Source organism: Channa argus, chromosome 4 (assembly GCF_033026475.1).
Source record: "Channa argus isolate prfri chromosome 4, Channa argus male v1.0, whole genome shotgun sequence".
NCBI classification, from domain to species: Eukaryota; Metazoa; Chordata; class Actinopteri; order Anabantiformes; family Channidae; genus Channa; species Channa argus.
The window spans coordinates 25,881,317-25,904,709 of record NC_090200.1 but is presented as its reverse complement, the minus strand read 5'-3'; the positions used below and the strand labels follow the sequence as shown (position 1 = coordinate 25,904,709).

At 38.1% G+C, this 23,393-nt stretch overlaps 2 protein-coding genes across 3 annotated transcripts in view; both read right to left on the bottom strand.

Moving 5' to 3' along the window:
- Positions 1 to 15,467, bottom strand: part of si:ch211-266k8.4 (uncharacterized) — a 78,077-nt gene extending 62,610 nt beyond the window's left edge. The window contains exons 1-10 of one of the 2 annotated variants that reach the window (XM_067502605.1): positions 15,206 to 15,467; positions 14,020 to 14,107; positions 13,801 to 13,908; positions 13,330 to 13,522; positions 12,804 to 12,929; positions 9,752 to 9,875; positions 8,879 to 8,948; positions 6,498 to 6,612; positions 4,465 to 4,582; positions 816 to 928 (exon numbers count right to left, since the gene is read on the bottom strand). In XM_067502605.1, the coding sequence (XP_067358706.1) occupies positions 816 to 928; positions 4,465 to 4,582; positions 6,498 to 6,612; positions 8,879 to 8,948; positions 9,752 to 9,875; positions 12,804 to 12,929; positions 13,330 to 13,522; positions 13,801 to 13,908; positions 14,020 to 14,107; positions 15,206 to 15,348 (1,198 nt within the window). In that variant the 5' untranslated portion in view covers positions 15,349 to 15,467. The remainder of the gene's footprint in view (positions 1 to 815; positions 929 to 4,464; positions 4,583 to 6,497; positions 6,613 to 8,878; positions 8,949 to 9,751; positions 9,876 to 12,803; positions 12,930 to 13,329; positions 13,523 to 13,800; positions 13,909 to 14,019; positions 14,108 to 15,205) is intronic. The other variant, XM_067502606.1, reaches the window with a different exon arrangement.
- An 807-nt stretch (positions 15,468 to 16,274) lies between these two features.
- olfml1 (olfactomedin-like 1) lies at positions 16,275 to 20,902 on the bottom strand. The gene is made up of 8 exons (XM_067502786.1): positions 20,388 to 20,902; positions 18,982 to 19,085; positions 18,669 to 18,859; positions 18,400 to 18,503; positions 17,805 to 17,996; positions 17,062 to 17,242; positions 16,812 to 16,971; positions 16,275 to 16,684 (listed from the first exon to the last, which is right to left on the bottom strand). Exons 1-8 carry the CDS (start codon positions 20,514 to 20,516, stop codon positions 16,516 to 16,518), a joined length of 1,230 nt encoding a protein of 409 aa, XP_067358887.1. The 5' UTR covers positions 20,517 to 20,902; the 3' UTR covers positions 16,275 to 16,515.
- Between the last annotated feature and the right edge of the window lie 2,491 nt (positions 20,903 to 23,393).

Sequence of the window (23,393 nt, the reverse complement as noted above, 5' to 3'; positions counted from 1 at the left end):
AGCTGTCTTCAGTGTAAGCTTAAAGAACCTTCAGTATTTAGAACAAAAGGCTGTATTTGTAACAAAATCAGTAGGTATTTAATAACTAAATTCAATTAAATCAACTGTTATATCTTCTGTTTTTTATAGCCTACTTTATATAATATACATTGAACATTTCGCTGACAATTTAAGTTAGATCTGATTTAATTTTTATTTTGAAATGCAAGTTATGAATAGCATTAAGCTGTCACTCAAAAGTACATTCAGTTGATATGCATACTATTAAACTCTGTTATGCTGTGGACACACTAGAACTTTTTAAGAAGTAACTGTGATTTTAAATGTATTTATTTAATTTTTTGTCACTCCTAATATATATATTGTTTGCTTGCATGATTGCAATTATAACAGCTCTGCCTCATTTTGAGGTAGTGAAAACCCTGAATACTTAAGTTGTAAATGGAAAATAAGGAAAGAACATGAACAATGTTAGACCATTTCCCCATTTTAGGGACACACTGGAGAGGTTCTCTCCACAGTTCAACTACCGTACTCATTGACTTTAATAGCAGAGGCAGAGAACAAAACTGTGTGTGTGTGTATGCATGTATGTAATAGGATCAGCCTGTGTGCCATTGCAGGTTAAGTGATGTAGACTGAATGAGTTACAAGAGCCTGCACAACAGTGTGCTGACAGGTCCCCAGTGTCCCTCTGTATTATTAGCGTCTGCTTAAGAACAATTGTTTTGTGTGTGTGTGTGTGTGTGTGTGTGTGTGTGTGTGTGTGTGTGTGTGTGTGTGTGTGTGTGTGTGTGTGTGTGTGTGTGTTTTACCTGCTTTGGGTTCATGGTGGCTCTCATCCAGCACCAAACTGTTCATACATTTCAGTTCCCAGTCTTGGACTTCAGTAACCCACACGGCAGGGACCAAAACAGTATACTTGGCCCTGTGGATGAAAATAGGTTAGAGAAGATGGTAACTCAATTAATACAATCAAACTAGGTTAAGCATAAAGACTTTACTAGAGCAGTCTTTATCCTACTCAGTTCTTGCACATGTGTACTTGTAATTTTACTGGATTCCTTTTTTTTAAATTTTGTAAGTGTCTTTGGACAGACCAATAGTGTATAGACTATTGGGCTGCTCTCGCCTAAAAGACACTCCAGGAAAAGATGCAGCAACCTAGTGATAAACACATCTCTGCCAAGATATTGATGATGCACTTGTTTAAATTAAAGGCTTTTTCTTTTTAGGTGTGTAAACACTTTTACATCCATAGAAAAACCTCTTTAAATATTTGTTAGCTTGATTGCAAAAACACACACAAAAAAAAACTTTGACACATATTAAAATTGAGCTAATTTTCTGTCTATGTACACAGTTTAGAGAAGAATGAATCACGATATTATCATGGAACTTCACAGAAAATCTGTCAACTGTCAAAGGTTTAATATGTGCTTTGTGCAGCTCAGATGCAGATTTACTTTAAAAAATGTTGAAGTGATAAGGCTCCAACTCTGAACAAACCAACTTTTTAATTAGGCTGCTTAGAGAAGGGTTGTTTAAAAAGGACATAGAATGATAGGCTACATGGAAAGTATAACGACATGATAAATAACTCAAACAGTTTGAATCCACTGTAATTCTCATCGTGATTGTGTTCAGGAATTTTGAAATAGTTAAAAGGTAGGGCAAAAATAAAGCTGAGACTTTGCTGAATCTAGCCTTGTGAAGTAAACAAATGATGTGTCAAACCTTCTGGCTCAACAGGGATGTCAATGTGTCAGTGAGGATAAATGAATGACTGAATAGAGGCATAGAGGAGGAGAGGGGGTGCAGAAAAGAAAATGAGAACACAAGGGAGGAGTCAAGGCCCAGGGAGGTTTATGGGAATTGACCACTGAAAAGGAGGGGGGGGAACACAAAAGAAAGAAAGAGATGGGACTGGTGGAGGGCAGTAAGAAAAACAGTGTGTACGGGGAGTGACTAGGAGGGTGTATAGAGGGGGAAACAGAGACGGACAGGACTGGACATAGGAGATATGGATAATGAAGAAAGGACAAACAGAGTCAGAGAGGTTGTGGAGGTTGTCAGTTACGTGAGTGCTAATACTGCCATCATTTATCATAAAGCAACAACAGTCCTTACAGGAAATTCATTTTAAGTAGATGGGTTCTTCTGGCTTTTGTGTATTTCTGATATAAAACGAAGAACAGTGAATTGGTTTGGCAAAGAGAGAGGATGCAGAATCATTTTTAACAAAGAACAACTTTCACCGATCCATATTAAAATACAATTATCATTTTAGCTCTATCCATTTTGCAGCGACAATCCAACTATGGTAAAAATAATGCTGATGTATGTTCATGGTCTTTATTCTTAACAAAGTTTGACAACAGATAAACAGTTCTGAAACAGCATCTTATTAACAGTTTTGCAGTAAGAGTTAAAAACCCTACTAGGCCCTACTTTGTTTGGTGGCAAACAAAAGCATGTAACCATGCTCATTCAAGCATTGTACACCTGCCCCACAGACCACAGCATTTGTCCAATTTGTAGCTGTACAAAACCCCAATGATGAATTATCAATCATTATCATCATCACCAATTGGACTGGTTGAAACTGGTCGGTCTGTGGTTGCAAGTTTGACACTAGGAAACCCAGAAAAGCTAAGGATTCAGGTAAAGCCTTTAATTTACTTTAGCACAGACCAGATCAGTTCCACCAGTCCCACGTTTACAGAGTGTAATGGAAAGCTTCTCAGCTGATGTTTAATGACAAGTGTAGATGATGAGCCTAAGGAAAAAGAGATTAGCAAGTTGTCAGGAACTGAATGAATTCTTCCATAGAGTGAAACTGCTCTTTCACTAGAGACGTTGGGTCTTTTGAAAGTCATAGTTGCAATCTATAAGCAAGGTGACAGCTGACTGACAGTCCAGTGTAGACCAACAAGCACATGAGATGGATGAGCCTCTTAGCCAATCATTAATCAGAATGGCCTATTTAGATCAATGACAACTCTCATTAATACCTTTCACACAAAGTAAAAAAATACAGACAATTAAGAAAGGTTGAAGATCTTTGCTCATCCTGCTCCTTTATTTTTCTCTCCAATTAGGAATGGTCTAACGTCTTCCCTCTCTGACCTTCTATTCATCTTCCTCTCTCTCTTTTAGCCCTCTCTCCTCCTCCTTCAACAGTATCATCCCAGTGTAAGGGGATCTTGCCCTAGGAGACAGTCAGACCACTTAGTGTTGACTTCTGACCAGGCTTTCAGAATGATGCCAAGCAGGCAACAAGGACTTCTCAATGTGACATGATGGCATTCTGCCCACTGAACACCAAAGCTGGTACAAAATGCAACTGTCAGGGCTGTCCTTGATGCATGGGTACACAAATAGCAGAAGAGGTTCACACATACATAAACATTTGCAGTTTGTTTGCTTATAAACCAGACAGCTTAGATTTCTGCTGTACCAAAACTGTGGTTTTGAGTGGTTATGAAAATCTTAACTCTTACCCAAGTTATTAAGAGTTCAAAATAAATTGCATTTAAAAAATAAAAGCTCAGTTAAACAGCTATTTAGATGTTCCCTACAAGAATCATAAAACTATTTCCTAAATAATCCTCTTTGCAAGCCATTGGTGTGTACTTAGCACACCTTAGTGCTGTATCACGGCATGTGAAACAGCTGTGTCTTAGACACTACTAGGCTCTACTTATCCAGAGTCTATTCTACAGATCTTTGTCCAAGGTAAACAAACAGTGAGACCTTTTCTACAATGAGACCCAATGAACAATGAGACGCAATGAAATTTTAGTAGAAGCGGGACCTTATCTAACAAAACAAATATGATAAACTGGAATTTAATAACAACTGTGCACTGGCCAGATACAGACATACAGACTGGCTGTATACACAAACCCAGTAACCCTGTTGGGTTACCATAGCTACAGCTTCATGTCAACAAAACATGTCCGCCAATGTGTGACATTTATATACAAGATAGTAGGAGTGAGAGACAAGGGAGCCTGAATGAAAGCAGCATGGGCTGTCATTGAAGAAACTAATTTAGAATAAAGGATGTTTATTCCCAAACATGTGCAAAAACAACCACAGTAAAAACAATGACAACCTACATTTCCTGGAATGCTTGGTGTCAAAACATGTCTAGTCCTGATGAGCTGATTGATATTCATGAGCTGCCTGGGGTTTCATTCAGGACCAGGACTAAAAACTGAGCTGTGCTGCGCAGTCTTCTGTAGGACCCATCTCATTCGGGACATTCATGAGATGGGAACCCACGGATGTGGGTTCAAATGTTTTGGTAGTTTGTGCAGATTAAATGTGGATGGCTGACAACTGAACATGCGAGGGTGCAAATGATGATTGTGAGTCTGAATATATACCCCTAATACCACTTATAGGCACAGAGGCAACATTGTGTCTACATACTATATACAACTTCTCTTTACTTACACATCAACAGGTACCCTCAGCAGAAGGGGCAATACTGCTCCCTCATCATTCAGCTGCATCAGTAGAGGCTCCAAGAGCTCAATAATGGTAAGAGCTGTACGGAACACAGCAGGCAGGCCTGGGGAGGGACAGCAAAAATGTAATCATAATTACTGTAACAGACATCATCTTTGTTATATCATGACCTCAGAAATTTTTGGATTCTGACTGGCTGGAAGATGTGGTATATGTCTTAGTGAATGGACACCTGAAATGCTCGTTTTCTAAATAAATGTGGCCAATAAACTGTAAATAATTACTCATAGTTAAAGTCAGCAAAGTTTTTAAATGTAGCAGCCAAAAGGAACTGAAAAAGGGGATAAACACACAAATGTAATTTTAAAAAGGCTGAATAAGTCAAAATTATTTACCAGTTGAAAAAGAAAGAGGACTTAATAGGCAGACCTAAATAACTTTACTGTAGAGTGAATCTTGGCCCCTGTGTCATTAAACCATATTGAATATCCCTAACTTAGCATAACGTAGGTGCACAAAGTAAAACCATCAGTACATTTTTTTCCCTGACACTGGACCCAAAGGAATGATGCGCCTCCAAATGTCTTAGATGTCTATTCATATTTTTAAACAAAAAATATGTTGTCATTATTTCTCCATCGAGTGAATGTGAGCAAATGATGATTCTACATTATTGACAGTTTTGTTCATCTGCTTGCTTATAAACTATACACTGATGATTAACACTGATGGCATTTCTATCAAGAGCTAGGGTCAGCATGGTTATTCTGAGCAGTCTGCAGCAACACAGCCTCATATGCAGCAAAATGTAGTACACTGTGTGCAAAGGCGGTAGATGTACACATACTCAATACCCAAGTAAATAAGTATAGGGTCGGATATTGCCCTTGTGTACTTGTCCTCAGAAACCTTTCCAAATTACGCACTTGATACCACGTTAATCTCAGGTTGGTTAAGTAGGTAGGCAAAGGTGGAAAAATGTATGTGGTTTGGAGGTGTTTTGAGATAAGTGACAACACAAAGTAAAGCCTACTATTAGCTCTGCACTGCTAAAGTATTAAGATCCAGTTGCTGACAGTCATCCTCATAAAGATTATTTTAATCCTGTTTAATACTTACTGCTGTTAAATGAAGGAGACAACCGAGGGAGATCTACAGTAACCAAAACCTTACCTGAAGTTTGCTTTGTTCTACAAACTTAATTTACCTCTGTATTATTTTGTAGACTCTACAGTCTGTGTTGTCCATGACTCTCCAACCAGGATCTCACCGCAAATTGGTGCTTTGTTCGTGGTTTTATTTTTTCCTTTTCACCAAAATTTGTTCTACTTGTAAAACCCCATTTGCCGCCATTTTTTGATTGAAAAAACACAAAAAGAATTCTTATTTTCACAGGATTTGCGGATTTGTCTACCACAGATTCCTACACAATTTGTAGTCATCAGGTGTAGACTAGAAATCTGAATCTGACTAGAAATTGGTGGAAACAATGTTTAGGGTGTATAGTTCAGTTGAAGTTGAAGTGGATTCATGAGGACTTTACTGTCCAGCAAGTCATACTAAAAGCCCAAGAGTTTAAACTTGTACTGGTACTCTGCATTGGAAAATACTCAAATGTAAGTACTTGTACACAGAAAAAGTGCTACCAGGACATGTCTTGTAAAGATGTAAGTATTGGCCTAAAAAAAATCCACTACAAATCTGTTATTTGAGGAAAAACTACTAAGAATATAACCTACATTTCACTTAAAGTACAAAAGGAAAATTACTCCTGTAACATAACAATGTATTTTAAATAATACTGAAATTCTGTAAGGGTCAAAGATCATTGTTGGTAAAGGTGAATCTGATATTATTCACTTTATGTGCTGACAGGTGGTTAAACCATAATGATACATCACCATTTATTAGTTCATAATATTTTTATAAAAAACATACTATCTTTATATTAAAACCATCAGGTAGTATTAATGTTGTGGATTATTTATGTGTGTGCACGCATGCACGTGTCTGCATACCGTGCAGAATGATGAGATCCCAGACAGCGAGGACAGAGTCCCAGCAGGGCAGGGAAGTGAAGAGAGTGAGGAACCATGGCATCACAAAGTGGACTGATAGGACTCCCACTGACTCCTGCAGGGAGGTTGGAAGACAAGGAGGGTTGATTTTGGCACAATCACAAAATGTATTCAAGACTCTGCCAGCTTCTGTCAAACAGACTTTAATGACTGGCTAAAAGAAGAGTCTGTGCATAAAGCATGGAATTGTGTTAATGTTGTGACTGCACAGAGGCTTTGTGTCTCTTCCTAAAATGTGTTAGCATCCATCGGTTTAAGAGGGGCGTTGGGAAAAGTTTATTTGTAAAATCTGAACAAACACTTACAGATTTGATGATATTTCTTACTGCTTGTAACAGTGGATATGTCCTAAAAACAATATCATGCATCTTCATATTGAGCAAAGCATTACAATTGCTTTTAGGCTGTGTTTTTACTGAGCACTGTAAGGTATAGCACAAGTACAAAACTTGGCTTAACTCTGCTGCTCTATTACAAAGGAAATGCTGACCTCTGATCTCTAATAGGCTTTTTCTGTAAGTGTGTGTTTGTGTGTGGGGGAGAACTATTGTGCTAACAAGCCCCAGTATGTATGCGTATATATACACGTTTGAGTGTGTCTGTTTTTTGGCTCCAAAGGGGTAGTTCTCCCCTCAAACCTGCTGAGTCAAGTGAAGCTTAACAATCCTTTCAAAGACACTTGAAAAGCAAATGTTAGCAAAAAACATTTTCGTGTGCGCTTTAAACTTAGCAGGATCATGAGACTGAGCCTCATGAGTATGAAGATGTAGTTGCAATATGGCTGAAGAACACTTATAATAAAACTGACTCGTGTAGCAGGTAAAATATGAATAATAATAATTATTATTATTGTTATTATTATTATTCCTACCGCAACTTCCATTTTAACCGGGCTCGCGACTGGCACCAAGGTGGCTCTAAGTGGCTGGGAGGGGCCAGATGCGAGGCCTTTTGCCAACCCAATGCTCTACCACTGAGCCACCAGGCCCTCCTAAGTATAATATTATTAATAATAATAATAATAATAATAATAATAATAATAATAATAATATCATATTAGCATGCTAACATTTATTAACTTGATAAAAAGTACAGCTTAGGATAATGGGAATGTCAATAGCTTTTCCAGTTGCTACTACTAGTTTTGTAGGTAAATCAAACTAAGCAGTTTTCAAGATATTGTTTATTTATTTATTTAATTTTTACCTCAACTATGCAGACACTAGGAATTGGCATGACTGTCCTTAGTGACAGTGTACCAACTGCCACAAAAGTAAACTAAATGCTTTTTTGATACATTAAAGCTATGTAACGTTTATTTCCACATCTTTGACACGGTTACATAAAGCAGTTAAACATGCTATTTTACTTATTTGTTCACTCAAGTCCAACAAACAAAGAAGCTCTCCGCTTAGTTTTTGCTAAAGCTTAGAGTTCTCATTGTGTTTTGCAGTGAACTTGTGTAGAATGTAGTCATGTGTATATCGGCATTTGTAGTATGAACAGAAAAGTGTGCACATCTATAGTTTGCCTACAGATCCATTTGATCTGAGGGTTAACGGATATGTGAACGGATACGTAAAATGTGAAATGGCTTTTAAAAAAAATTTTTTTATATATAAGTCTGAACACCTTAGTTACATAGAAATAACTATACGGTCTTCTCAGAATTCTGCCTTTTGTCCGTATATCAAACAGTGAAAAAGATTTTCCATAAAGAGTCTGGCTAACACTGAAGCAACATCTGCCACTTTACAAGGTGACACAAAAAGTGCTTCCAACCACAGCTACTATAGCTTTTTGTAGACATTACTTTGGTTTTCACTATGTTACTATTCATAAATGGTGCAGTGACTCAATAAATGGACAGTACAATACAAAAGTTAAATCACAGCAGGGACACAGGGAGAAAATTACACAAAAGTAGCTTTTTGTCCACCAGTGCAACCAGTAAACCCCCCCAAGCCTAATAGGCTGCGAGACGGTAGAGACCCAGTTGATGACAGATAAATTACAGTGGACTGTCCCCAGAAGATGAACTACTCATCTCTTGGAAATATCTGGCCTCAAACACAAATGCACTTTCTTGACATAGTGCTTTTTATTTCTGGTGTATGTATGTATGTATATATGTATATATGTATGTGTGTGTGTTGGGGGGGGGGGTTATTCAGACAACTCAAATAATTCCACTCAAAACAGAAGCACCAAAGTTGTCTCTCTGTCTTCATAGACATCATGTCATTTTGATAAGAATTTAAGTTTAGCCAAAGGCTGTTGTTTCATTTGAAAACACAGACAGTGAAAGCCTGAACACTTACCATGTGCTGAGAGAGTTTTGGCTTCCTGTGTTTTAGGAACTGGTCAAAAACCTTCACCTGATGCTGGAGCCTGATCAGAGCAGAAACAACACCATTGTTACACATCACAAATTCCAAGGAAAAAAGTGGACAATGGACAAAAAGTTTACCTTTGGAATTACTGTCATATGACAACACACAATTAGTCTTTATAATATTTCTGAATTAATGCAAGGGAATCAATTACATAATGTCTGATAAACTCCATATACTTTTAATGTTTTCTTTCTGTGTTGTGCTAAAACAAGCTAAAACGTTTGGACTATAAAACAGTCAGAGAGAAGCCACAGTACAGTATATCCTCTTTCTGTGTATGATAATCACACATGGTGATGATTTCTTGATGAACCACGTTTACCCACAAAGTTTTTCAAAAGCACAGACTACAGACTAAATCTACTCTCCTTTCGGCTTATCCCGTGAGTTCGGGGTCGCCACAGCGGATCATTGTCCGCATGTTGATTTGGCACAGTTTTTACGCCGGATGCCCTTCCTGACGCAACCCTCCCCAATTTCTACCGGGCTTGGACCGGCACTGCATCGCTGGGGAGGGGGAATGGGCTGTTAGGGGTTCAGGGTCTTGCCCAGGGACACTTCGACATATAGCCAGGGCCGGGGATCGAACCACTCACCCTGTGGTCTGTAAGCAACTGCCTTTACCAACTGAGCTATAGCCGCCCCAGACTACAGACTAAATATTCTTTTAAAAATCCTCTTTTATTAGTAGATGGTTATTACTTTACTGACTGTCGTGAGACAGGTTAGTTTTACCCTACTGATGATGTGTTGTTGCAATAGTAATTCTTACTATTCTTGCAATAAGGGCATTCTTACTTAGTGAGGCTGAGGTCAAACAGTTCACCCAGATATTTGGGTTTATCCAACAGGGCGGTCAGAGCCCAAAATGCCTCCTCCTCTCCCACTTCCATCAGCAGCACTGCAGCTATGTAGGACATCCCTGTGAAACACGGACATACATTTTTCCTAAAATAAACAATCAATGTTGTAAGTCCGAGAGAAAGATTTGTTGGTGATTAAAATATAAAAAGGTACAGGTCCTAACAAGAAACCAAGAAGTAGGGTAGAGTGAGCAGAGTGACATCAGTGTAATCAATATTTTTTGTACAACAAACCACGCAAATCTGTCTTTATTTTAATTACAAGCCATTTTCCAGAGAAGTTGGGATACTGTATAAAATAAAGATTTGCAGTATTTAGCAAATCATTCAAAACATATTTTTGATTGCACAACATATCAAATTTTGAAACTGAGAAAATTAAATTGTTTTTAGAAAATATTTGTTCATTTTGATCCTGGCGACATATTTAAAAAAGTAAGGAAAACAGCAAGAAAAACTAGAGGTCTTGATTTGAAACTACAGTAGTGTCTTACCACATACGTAGAAAAAGAGTACTGAGTAGTACCCATACTCTTTTCCCGTAGAAAAAGGAAGAGTGGATGCAACACAGTAGTAAAGCTAATCCTGTCAAAACTTTTTTGTTTCACTGTGTTCATGGGATGTCAATAGGTTTTCTTAGTTTAAACTTTTTATGTTGTCTTTGTACTATTTACAATCCAAAATCGGTTTCAAATGATTCCAACTGAGAGATAGGGTTTTATCTTTCCTCAGATGGTTTCCACTGACTCTGTAAAACATAAATTAGAAAGTGTTTCATTTCGTGGTTTCTACACTTACTGGTAAGTTATGGTGTCACAATTAATGATACTGTTTTCAATAAACAAATAGTGCTACCAGTTACAATTTTATGGTCATTTTTTGTTTTGTTTCTGTTGTTTTAGAGTTATGCTTCCTATAAGTGAGCACAAAGCAGGGAGATTCCTGCATGATGAACTAACTCTTGTTCCTCTGCCTCCATCAAGTGGTCACATTATTTACTGCAGCTCTCTGCAACTATCAGTGGTTAGCTAGCTCAATCCTTATCTTTGTCATAATGTCCCTGATGCTAAATAATTTCATTTTAATCTAACAAAAAATTTTAGTCTAGTAGAAATATTTATAGTAGTAACTGTATGTTCCCTCCCACACATGCTTCTCTACATTAAAATTTAACTCAAATATACAAGTTTATTCATATTTACGTACTGACCAAGAAAATATTACTTGGCATATAAAAAAACCTAGCCAAATACATCAATGGCAGGTTTTAACCCTTAAGGGATCCTAGGGACATTTGTGCCATTTAGTTTTTTATTTTCAAGACATTTTGGCTGTGCTGAATGAATACACCTCAGATTTTCAAGAGAATATATGTTTTTATCTTAATAATAATTTAAAAACTTTTAAAAATTATATTAATAAAGTATTTATTAAGTACTTATACTATTAAACTTAATATTAATTAAGTTTCTTAAATTAGCCTAAAATGGCTAAGCTACACAAAATACAACACATTTGATCCCAATGACAAAACATGTCCCTTTGAAAACAACTTAAAATGCCATTTTGGGTCCCACATTATCTTAAACTTAAACTAATGCATTCCTTTAGGTTAAAAATAAATTTTGGATTATTGGCCTTCTATTTTAAAATTTTATATTTGTTCACCAGATGGTGCCATCTTTTCCAGAACAATTTCCCACTTTTTACGATTTTCTGAAAGGGGGCATGACTAATGAAATGATACGTCTATGCGACTACTGATTCATAAGTGACATCTCATAGTAGGCCAATGTTTGTTTTGATAAAAAAAGGGGTGTTATGCAAACATAATGGCTTTTAAAGTGTTAAACCCCCCTAAATATTACAAATATCATATACATATATTTACGGCTGGGGTGGTTTTTAAAGATTGAGTCATTTAAAGTGGAAAAAATATTAATATGAAATATTTTTGCAGTAGTTTTAGAGAAGGTGACATTTTTTGTCATTAAGATCAAATGTGTGATTCTTTTTCTTTGTATGCCCCTAAATTATGGAGCAGCCAACCCCAGTAGTGTAGTTTAAAAATCTGCTTATTTAATCTGCTCATTTACTTATTGCTCCAGTTGCTCCATTAATGCAATTTTCTTTTAAGCCCACTCCTTTTTTTATGCCTGTTGCCTCACCTGTGCTGAGCTTGATAGTGTGAGTGACTCGAATTAGAATTAGAGCAGGATTAGGAATGCTGACAGATATCAGCATTGTATTTCTTCATGAGTGACATTAACATATGTGAAGTTATAGTTGTTGCATTTCTGGTGCAGTTTTTCTGCAGTCTTTTTCTATCTAACGGGGGTGGGGGGGCAGCTCCTGCACACACACACGTGCACCCCACTCAGGTAGATAACTCTTTTACTGTTACATACACACAGAAACAACTTGGCTAGAAAACCACAAATAAAGTACTTCATTAAAACACTGTTCAAGAAAACATACAGCAATATCAGCTATGCCAATCGTGACCATGTGTATGTTTTAACCATGTTTGCTTAACTGCTATGAAAATGGTAAAACAAAAGCTGTTCATATACCATCCTAACTGTTTAGCCTGATTGGTTACATAACTTAATAACTGTGCAAGTTCTGGTAGAGTCTGTTAGCAACCTCCATATTAAACCTGTTCATCTCCCTCCACCAGCTGTACCAATTCATTAGCTTTACTAAGTCAGTAACATGTGTCCACTTTACAGCAGATTTTTAGTACATAAAACGTGCGATTAATTTACAATTTTAAGAAATTGGCAGCCCTAACATATATACATTTACTTTCTCATTTACTCTTGACTTATATTATAATGTTGTTATTAGTCTACTAATTTGCATGTGTGAAGCACTCTGAATGACTTCTATTGTACAAATTGTGTTGTATAATGAAATTATTAATGAAATGAAGCATCGCACTGCCATTTTAAAACCATATAAAGTGTGATAAATGAGTTAATTACCTTGGCTGTATCCAACTTGTGGGTTGTATTTGGCATAGGCAGTGAGTACTCTGAACAGTTGAGCTTGACCCTCAATTGCTTCTGGGCTTTCCCCCATCAGAGAACGGTGGGTTGGGAAGGAACGCTCTAAGAAACAGGAAGAGCAAATTTATATTAGCCAAAGTAATATTGCCTGGTGCTATTGTAATGTACGGTGTTTCAGCACAGGAAAAACTGTATTTTGGCTAAGATCAACTGATGTCAGAACACAGGACCTCACAGTTTTCTGTGTAGGGGTGTGTAACCACAGACCAGTGTGCTAATCTCTGTCCACCATGAAATTAATACCACCTAGTGGCTTATTAGTGGATTTAACCTATTTTTCTCTCAACCATGAACCTAAAGTCTGGCTTTACCTGTTCTGTGATACTTCTCAGGTCCATTAATTTCATTAGCTCTACCCTGATAGTTTCACGTGCATTGTAGGAACTATTAAAGATAATCAGTTTAAAGATTTTTGGCTTTTGGATTTTTTGCATGAACTCACGCAGGTCTAAGGCGATCTGTCGAAACAGAGTGATGTCATCTACAGAGTAGCGCAGGTCAGGACAGTTGGAGCCTTGCTGTTGGTTCAGGTCCAGATCATTCTGCGTGTCGCTTAGTGTTGCTATTGCTGATAGGATGCCATACTCACTAACACCCAAGTCCACCAGAGGTCCCCGCACCTCTGACAAGCATTTCTGTTGATGAAAGCCCACATTCCTTGACTGGTAATTAATCCAGGGAGTTGTCGGGACCCTATAGGTAAAGTCTTGACATATTTTACCCAAACTAATGCTGTGTTGAGTAGTATGTGTTAGCACAAAATCACTAGTGAATGGCCTTGCATCTGACAGGAGGGAATGTTTGTTATTTTTCTCTATTTTACTTTGACAATCGATTAAAACTATAAATTATCCAAAAACTTTATACTACTTTTATTTATCCATCTCTTTCTCCCATTTCCTGTTGTATTTACCTGGTAGTTGAAGTCACTGTTTTGTCTCAGACTTTCAATACTGAGAAGACACTTCCACACTCTACCTCGTAGGTTTGGAGGAATCCCCATTCTGATAAATCGCTCAATCTGAAAGCACAACATAAGGACATAAACAAACTTAAACATTTACTGCATGGTAAAAAAAACTGTGTATCATATTAAAACATTTGAAGGTTTTTATTTTTTTATACATCTCACCTGACTCTTGCAGATAAAGCTGGATGCATTCCAGTAGCTGAGCAACTCACACAGCTCTTTCACCCGCACTGAGCTCAGCAGGGGGTAACTGACAGAGAAAACACAACATGGTGAACTTTGACTGATTCGTGGCTTTTTGGAATCATGCAGGGATGGACATTTTCTGACAAAAACAAACACCGGACATTAAATGTTCATCTCCAGGGAGGAGGATCATCTACGTCTGAAAGTGATCTAAAACGTTGATTACTTAGTATTGAAGTATAAAGTATTTTTAAATTTTTTTTAAATTATTTCACTATGTGTGATCAATGATTTATTCGCCAAATTAAATGTATTTGCTAGGATTTTAAATTTCAATTCATTATTTCAGTATATTTAGAAATAAAATACCAAACTTTTGATGACTTTGTTCTAAAATGTGAGAATATGCTCCTTTTCTGGGACTATCACAATGGCTATGTCATGTTCTGCTTTTGGATAAAGACCAAAACTAATGAAAGTGATATTTAAAATTCAGATCATAAAAATAATTGTTGGTAGCTGCCCTTGTTGACAGTATTGATAACTTACAATTACCTGCAAGAACAACTAATGAAGCCAGAGGAAAGTTTGCTGCTTTTTTGTCTGTTTTACTTATTTTATTACTCTAACCACAAGGCAATGCTTAATTACTAAATGAGAATTATTATTATGAGAATGAGAATTATTATTATTATTATGAGGATTATTATTAGGCATGTTACTGAATGTACTCCATCCAAATGGCGATAAGCTCTAAAAATAACTTACAACAGTTTGTACGTTCATCAACCAAGATAGAATGACACAATTAAACCATACACAAGTTTTTAGATTTATATTATAAAAACGCTTTAATACCACGCTTGACGTTACTACTCTCGATACTCTAACAAAAGGAAAGTGATGGTAACTCAGTGGTCAGTAGTCAGCACTGAGGCTTTTTATTATTGTCTAACTAATAACATTTAACAAGCGAACGTCAAGAGTTAAATTATACATATTAGAGGTAAAAAAAAAAAATCAAATGTGATACTGTTTATAAAGTGAATTCTGGTTTAACTCGGCTCAGGAACTTCAAACTCTAACTAACTCTCGGTTAGCGAACTAGTTCTTGGGAGCTGGGTTAGCGAGCAGCCGCTGTACTGTTGCCCTCTCGGCGCACCTGTAATCATGGCATCGATGGTGAACTTTTTGGTCCCTTCTTTTGGTTCGAGCAAAGCCGAATTCATCGAAACGCACATTCTCACTGCGTCTTCTAACGGTCGAGCTTCTCCTGCTGCCGTTGCTACTGCTTCTCCTCCTCATGGCTATTGAAGACCGTTGGAAAAATTACAGCACTCGACAATGTCCAGCTTAACTTTAGTAGTAGCAGATGTGGGGCGGTGAGTGCCTGCTCTAAAGCCAACGGTCACGCTCGACCCGCCCCTTTCTGACGTCACGACCAACAGGAAAGGGGCGGGGACCGACACTTTTCAAACAAAGAAGAGTGAATTTCATCTGGAGCGTCATTACACAGGGACAGCGAGTACGGCTCCAGCAGACAAAAACTGTTGATAAATTAAATGATAAATAAATAAACCACATTTGCAGAGCTAATACTGGCAAACTGTCTGTACTTACAAACATTTTCTGTACTGTCATGCTGCCCCATAATTACTTTAGCTGCTTTGTCATTAATGACAAATGTTGTACTCATCAGTGTATTTTAGTAGATTCTTCCAAAAATGATGATCTCATAAAGCTTTTCCAGTGTTTTGATCTCACCATTTTACATCCATGTGACCTTTTGCTTTCTTTTACTGGTGGGAGGAGGGGAACCCAGGGAGGCCAATCAGATTTGTGCATCATTTGACTATAACTACTTAACTTCAGATACTGTACTTTGGTCATATTAGTTTCAGGTACTTTTATATATGAGTAAACTGTTTGTCTGTATTTGTAACGTTAAACACTGTGTTTGCATATGTGGCTGCAGCTATAATAGATGGCCGAGTTCACAGGTCCTATAGGTGTATGGGGTTTGGACAGATGTGAGTTGTGCAGAACATTGTTTCAGTAGGCTACTAGATTAGGTAGAGAATATGCCAGAAAAGGCTCCACTACAAGGTTCACAGAGTTCAATTTGTGACAGCAGCTTTTCTGCCGAGGCAGCTTTCCTGCAAAATTGAAAAACACTGAAAGTCACATCAAACTTTTATAAATTTTATAGGAATAATCACCAAAAATACACATAACATTTAAATGCTTTTTATTATGGCCATACAAAGTATAAGCCTGTGGATAAAGTCCTTTATTTGTACAGGACAATAAACTGTTATAAAGAGAGCATCCAATGCCAGCAAAGGATCAGTTATTGAAACTACACTTTAAGCTTCTCCTCAGAAACTAAGTAAGTAAACTGATGCTTTTATGAGCGTGCCTTGCATAACCTTTTAAAGTGATAGCACATGCGTGTTATAAGATGTATTATGTTCACTCTGCGATGCTTTGATCAGTGACTCGGTCATTCCTCCGTGTCTCCACTTTGTATATCGTCTGGTAGCCTTCGTCCCAGGCGTACAGCTGTTTTTCTCCAGGGTGATAGTGGATGCTGCTGTGGCTGGTGTAGCGCTTTGGGAAGAACATCACGGGACTCTCATCACTGCGTTTTCATGGCCCACATAGAAAGAGAAATCAGAGAGAAAAGGGCTTCAGCTGAGAAAATGTCATACAAGTCTGGTGTGTCTATACATCTAGACTTTATAATTTTTGTTTGTGTATAAACCGACCTATGGATGGTGTCGTGGATGTCATAGAGGCACTGTACAGTGGAACGTCCTCCATAGCGTGAGTTGTAGACCACATATAGGGTCCCACATATTAAAAATGCTCCTTCAGCATCATGGCTTTTACACTGTGTATCCCAGGTATATTCTACTGCCAATGTTTCTGGGGAACAAAAAAATTATATATGCAAATTATTATCAGGTTACATAAACTGCATATGTATGTATTTTGACAGGGGCTGGTTGTCTTTACTTTTATCCAGTTTGGTAATAACGAGGTTTCCTCCATAGTCAGGATCAGCATGGATGACCCAGAGGCCGAGTTCATCCACAGCCATGTCCAGGTAGTTGTTGAGATTCAGACTGTAAACTGGGAGGCGACCTGCTCCTGGTAGAAGTGTGCTGTCCACCACTGTTCCATTCAACAGGTCCACCTGTATGTGATGGAAAGAGACTCACTTCAGCTTTGTCAGGCTTTATCTACAATTTTGGATATGTGCAAACTAGACAATATACTTTAAACTACAGCCCCATCCTGGCTAAAGGAAAACTGTTACATGTTAATCACAAGTTTACTGTCTGAAAACTGCATTTTATTCTGTTTTATGTTTTGCAAACAAACTCCTTCTCTGTAGTGGTTAAATCTAGTCCAAAACATTCAGCTCACTTTGCTGGAACAAAATTGTTTCTTTTGGCATCATTAGGATTCTGACCTCACCTAAAACAGTGCAGCAAAGAAAATAGGACAAAACTCAGCTCCCCAATGACTAAGATCCTTGAAGTGAAAGGAAGTCACTCGCCAACCAAAAGCTGCACAGCAAATCCGCAATTTTATTCAACATTATGATGTTAGTCTGAAATCTGTGGATTGTGATCAGCAGCCATTAACTGTTTTCAGTAACTTTGGACAAGTTATGTGAACTATCATATGTGAATACAAGATATTTTATGGAGCATGAATTACCATTAGTGAGCTTAGGCCTCAGATTTACACACCTTAAGTATCTGGTTGGGTGTGTCTGCCTTGTGGTAGTAGAGAAATCCATTGTAGACCATGTGACCTGTCCCCTGCCAGTGGAACGGCAGCTGGATCACTTTAGCTGGTGATGTGGTGGTCCTCTCTGTGAAGCTTTGCAGGGAACCATACTCAAGTAGAGTGTTGTTACGAATTCCACTAAGCAGGTAGACCTGAAAGAGTTACATTTATGACCAGTTGACATGTGAGTTAGAAATAAATGATTGCACAAATCAGCTTTTATTTAAAATCTAACAATAGTAGAGCCATCAGATGTGGAACAGGTGGTGTGTTGTCAAAGTTCTTTTACTGGAAACAGCTGCTCTGTGACTAAACTAAAACAGCAAAGCCAAACAATGACCTGAGTGGTGATAAAATGCTCGCCAGAAAGAAGAACTGCATAGTTGGTAACTCCTCTCACATTACATTACAGATAACATAAATACAATTCCCCAAAAAGTACATTTAATTTTGAGTGTCAGGTGAAAAAGCTTAGAGATGGTTCATCAGCAACCTCCCACTGATAGATAAGTAGTCTCGTGCCCAAAAAGAGAAACAGCTGTTAGAAAAGCAGACCTTAGCTGATCCTTCAGAGGGGTCTTTGAACCAGGAACCATATGTGTCTCCCGCCTTGTTCACAATCTTGAGCGATTTGATTTGACTCAGGGCTGTGCTGCAGTCTGTAGAGGTTAAAGAGAAGACTGAGTGTCTTTATTATTGAACTATAGCACAGTGTCTTGTACATTTGTCTGGCCTGTCCATTTAACTTCTTTCTTCTCTTTAATTTCCCTCCTTGTGACACCTAAATGTTATATTTATATTCACTGTATAAGCACGCTTCCTACCATTCTCCACTTTAATCTTGGCTTTTTTCTGTAACTGGTCCAGTTCTGCAGCCTTTATCTGTTGTTCCAGCAGAGCCTCTTCCATTTCAATGTCAGACTGGTTGGGGATCTTGTTTTCTAGATACTCCATCTCCCTCTCCATCCGCTCTACACGCACAGACATGCTCTCCACCTGGCTCTTCACCTCTGATCTGTGTAGCCAAACACAAGTTATTTTATAACTATATTCATGCCCACTTCTCTGAACACCTACAGGAGTGCTTTCATTTCTTGAATGATTGGTCTTATATTTTCCATTTGGGTCAAGGCCTACCTCAGAACAGTGAGGGTGGACAGGTAACCTCTGATTTCAGAAGAGAGGTCATAGGTCTTCTGGGTGACACTCGCTGTGTTTTGCTCACACTGATTCAGACGCTCCTAGTGTCATTTAACACCGAAAAAGAGTGTTAGAAATACAGAATTAAGACAGGAATGTCTAACATTTGCAAAAAGAATGCTTTCGCAAAGGTTCTCCCTCATACATTTGGTCAAATGAAAAGATGATTTTAATAGGATTTCACAGACCCTGTTTTATGGTCACACTGGACCAGTAGCTTAGTGGCTACAGTAATAGTGTCTGTATGGGGATTGTTGAAAATATTAGTAATTTAGAAAATGAGTTATGCTTTGTCAGCCTCATTTGACTGTTAAACTGAACTTTTGAAAGAAGAAAAACACAAAAGTAGGCTTTAATTATACAAGCAATAAAATGTAACCTTGCTCTGTTCACACTAGAGCAATACTTGGTCCAATATGACCAGTTACTAACAATGTTATCTAACGTCAGTGTGATGGCTGCAACCTCGGCCATTTTTGCCAAATTTTGCTTGTTTTCACTTACCTTTAATTTGTCCGTTTAGAATTTGTTTAGTTACTAATTTCTACCCTTTGTGTCCCATACTGATTTGGCCAGTATGGCCAGTATCTTTTGCTGACCTCCTTTAGGGCCCAGTTTTGTCAGTAATTCAAATTTCTTTTGGATATGTATTGCATTTTGCGTAAATAATAACCCACTTTTCTTTGAAATTAAATTCCCGTGTCCTGTGTCTACCTTTTCAGTCCCTCAGCTCCATTTAACATAACAGACATATTGATTTTGTGACTTTATAGTTCTCCTATTATTGGTTTAGTTTAACTGTTGTATTTAGTGAGTAACTATAAAGCTTTTGACATTGACTGATTCTCTGCTGGTCACTGCTTGAGAACACAATATGATACATGGAAGATTCTCCTTTGCCTTCTATCCATCCATTATCTGTATTCGCTCAGTGGGCAAAAAGCGGTGTCAGCCCTGAACAGGTCCACACCAAAAGACCACAGATGGCCGGGGATTCAAACTGTGGACTTCTAGTTTTGAGACAACAGCGCTAACCTCTCCACCACCATGCTGGTCTCTTGTGCAACTGCTAAGATTGCATTTTATAATGAAACCTTGCCTCTGTAATTGTTAGGAGAAGTTATACAATGTGAGTAGTGTGACTTTATGGCATTAACCACTGCTAACAACAAAAGTTTAAAAAATCCCTTACACAGACATCAGAATACACAGTAGAGTAGCTTACTGTACTGTAAATGGCCTACAAGGTCATGCATGTAAAACTTTGCAAAAAATTGTAATTATTAACAACTACAAACATTTGTAGTACTTTTCTGTTTTAGCAGATACCTGATGTCACTTACCTCCACCTGAGCCAGTCTCCTCTCTAGATACTGGATTATAAAGGCATCCTGGTGGGAACCCTGGCTCTGGACTGGACCCACAGCCAGACACAGAGATAAGACAAGAAGAGGAAGGACTCTGCCTGACATTACTGCCACTTCTCTCAATAACTCAGCTCCGACACTACCACAGCTGTAGTTAAGGCTTTCTGTCACTGAAACAGCCTGCAAGTAATACGAACACTTCTTCCTGTATTTCTGTAGTCGTCCTGCAGCATGCAACCCCCTAAGAGACCAGACGATCAATTCATATGGCTCCAGTCACAGTTTACAGTCTTGCTGTGTTGAAAGAAATCATTAATGGTCCTTTAATGAATGAACATTCCTTTTCCTCCTGCTGTGTTCAACAAATGATTTGATGCTGTTGTAGTTTTAGCTCCAGAACTTCTAGTGTTGTTTCTCTAATCAGTCGTTTCTTCAGTGGGTCTCACCCACAGCTCCTCCCAGTGCCTGTTTCTGCCTCCCTCCCACCATTTCCCTCTCTGGATTTTGAGCATTTGAGGTATGAGAGAGACTCTGAGGGCAAGAAAAAGCCAAAACAGTTTATACCCTATTGGTCAATCCTGCAGTTTGATATTGTAATCCTCTCCAGATGGCCCACTGACACGTCCTCAGTTCTTAAACAGAGCAGAAGCTGCTAAATAAAATTTGTTAATCAGGCTTTATAAAGTAAAAGAGTCAGCTCTGTTTCACTGGGTGTGAATAGAACACAGGTAGTAACTTTTAAAGCAGGAAAAACACATATAAACACAGATAAACAGAGGGTGTCCAGTGACAGGATTACTGCTTTCATTTTGACACTATTTTTCATAAAGCAGAAATTATACACGGTAGCTGCATTGTAATTTCTTTGCCTAATTCTATACTGTGAAATGTAATACCTGTTATAACCTAATTTTATCATAACCTCCTAAGCAATAGGTATAAACAGCAGACTGAAGAGTGAATAATGCCACTTGAAATGCAGCTAGATTAAGATTCACCATAAGTAAATATCTGACGCTGAACTTTTGCAGCAGCCTGGTGTGGTGTCTGGCCTTGGTCCTGCAGATCCAGATATTATTCTGACTGATTTAAGTCCAAACATTGCCCCTGCCATCATGGATGATTTGTGGCTAGTTTCATCTCCATCTGGTGCCTTTCAGACCCACATGGGTCTGTTTCCTGAGCTTTTTTGAGACGACAGAAACATCTGGTGTTCGACCCTCCACTGTGCTACATTATTAACATTTTGAACACAGACCTCCACTTACAGTCACACAAGATCCTGAAACACTAACACATGGTTTACTGTGCACTTTCTTTTTACAGAGATTCTCAGTGTTTATCCACCAACAGGCCTCTGCAGTTTTACCAGGTTTGTAGCGTTAGATGGCGCCAGATCACAACTAAAATACTCCAAAATGAGAAGGCTTTGCCACATTCACTCACTACATAACTGTACTAATACTGCTAAACCTTCTGTTGTGTGCAGTGATAATAAAGTAGCAGAAACACAAGAGCCAACTTTATAAGCCGAAAATGTTCTCCGCTGTTGTGGATACTAACTTTTTTGTCTAACAAAACAAAGCAGTGTGAACTTTAATGGCCTGATCTTTCTTCTGTGCCACAGATGAAATTGATGATTAGAAACCACAGAACCAAAAATAATGCTGTGTGAAAGAATTGGTTCTTCAACTTACAAAAACACAAGAAGTCTGACATGTAAATATAATCCCATCAGTCCAAAAATGTATGGAACATAGAATGAAAACTTTGCTATGGCACAGCACATGTCTTATGAAACGTGTGACAGCACTTTAATGTTAGATTTCAGTGTGGCAGATGAATGTGATGTGTGGCCACCTCAAAAGCCATGAATATGTTGTCTGTTCCCAGCATAGTGTGATGTGTGTTCATTTAAAGCATCCTTCACAATAAAATCTATTTTTGTTGTTTTGCTGTAATACAATTTATCTCACCAGACAGCATTTGTTTTCAGGGACTGTGTACCTGGGGGAAGATTAGCTAAGAGAAGAATTTCCTCTTGTTTTCACACTGGATTTCTCTTCACCACCACCTTGTAATGCTCGGGTTGGAGTCTACACACACATGTGGATACACACACCCCAACTCCTAACTCCAGAAACACACAAACACATGCACACATACACACACACACACACACACACACACACACACACACACACACACACACACACACACACACACACACACACACAAACAATGAGATGTAATCTCATGAAAGATTAATCACAATTGGTGGAGGAGAACCATAAAATATCCATAGAGTCTCAGCAAGACATCTGACTGAGTTCACATTCAGGACTGTCAGTAGTAATTTGTGTGTGTGTGCGCACATGTGTGTGTATACATACAGGCATGTGTGTGCAAATTTGTGCATGAGTTTCTTTTGTTTATTATTGTTTATTAGCATGCTTGCCATGTTTTTATGTTTGATTTTGTGTGTGTCAATATGTATGATTTATCTTGTTTGGTGATATGTGTGTTTATATTGCAAATGTGTATTTTTTGATCTGCTGTGACAGGACCAAAGTTGTGTATATACTATGCCTGTATGTGTCTACACTATATCTGTGTGCATGGATGTACCTGTGTGTGCTAATGTACTGTATGTATGTGTGCACACTAAGTGTGTGTGTGTCTTAATGATTGAGTGATGGCAGCTTTCCACCACCACCCTCTATCTCTTGACCTTTTCCTGCCAGTATTTGTGTTCAGCAGATGATGAGATTTTAATGTCAGCTAGTGCACACAGGTTCCATCTGGAGACAGCTGACTCTGTTGAGGCTGAAAAGTAACAAAATAAAAATAAAACACACACACTCACACACACACACTTATCCACATTATGATACTCAGTCATAAAATTGGTTTCTTGTAGTTACTTCCTAACTAAAGTAACTATTTCAGTTCATTGACTTTATTATTTTTAAGAGGGATTTT

Coding starts and splice junctions, on each gene's coding strand:
- olfml1 (XM_067502786.1), bottom strand. CDS start 20,516: ATGTCAGGCAGAGTCCTTCCTCTTCTTGTCTTATCTCTGTGTCTGGCT. Junction 18,860..18,981: donor TCCACCCTCACTGTTCTGAG/GTAGGCCTTGAC, acceptor TTGGCTACACAG/ATCAGAGGTGAAGAGCCAGG. Junction 16,972..17,061: donor TATTACCAAACTGGATAAAA/GTAAAGACAACC, acceptor TTTGTTCCCCAG/AAACATTGGCAGTAGAATAT.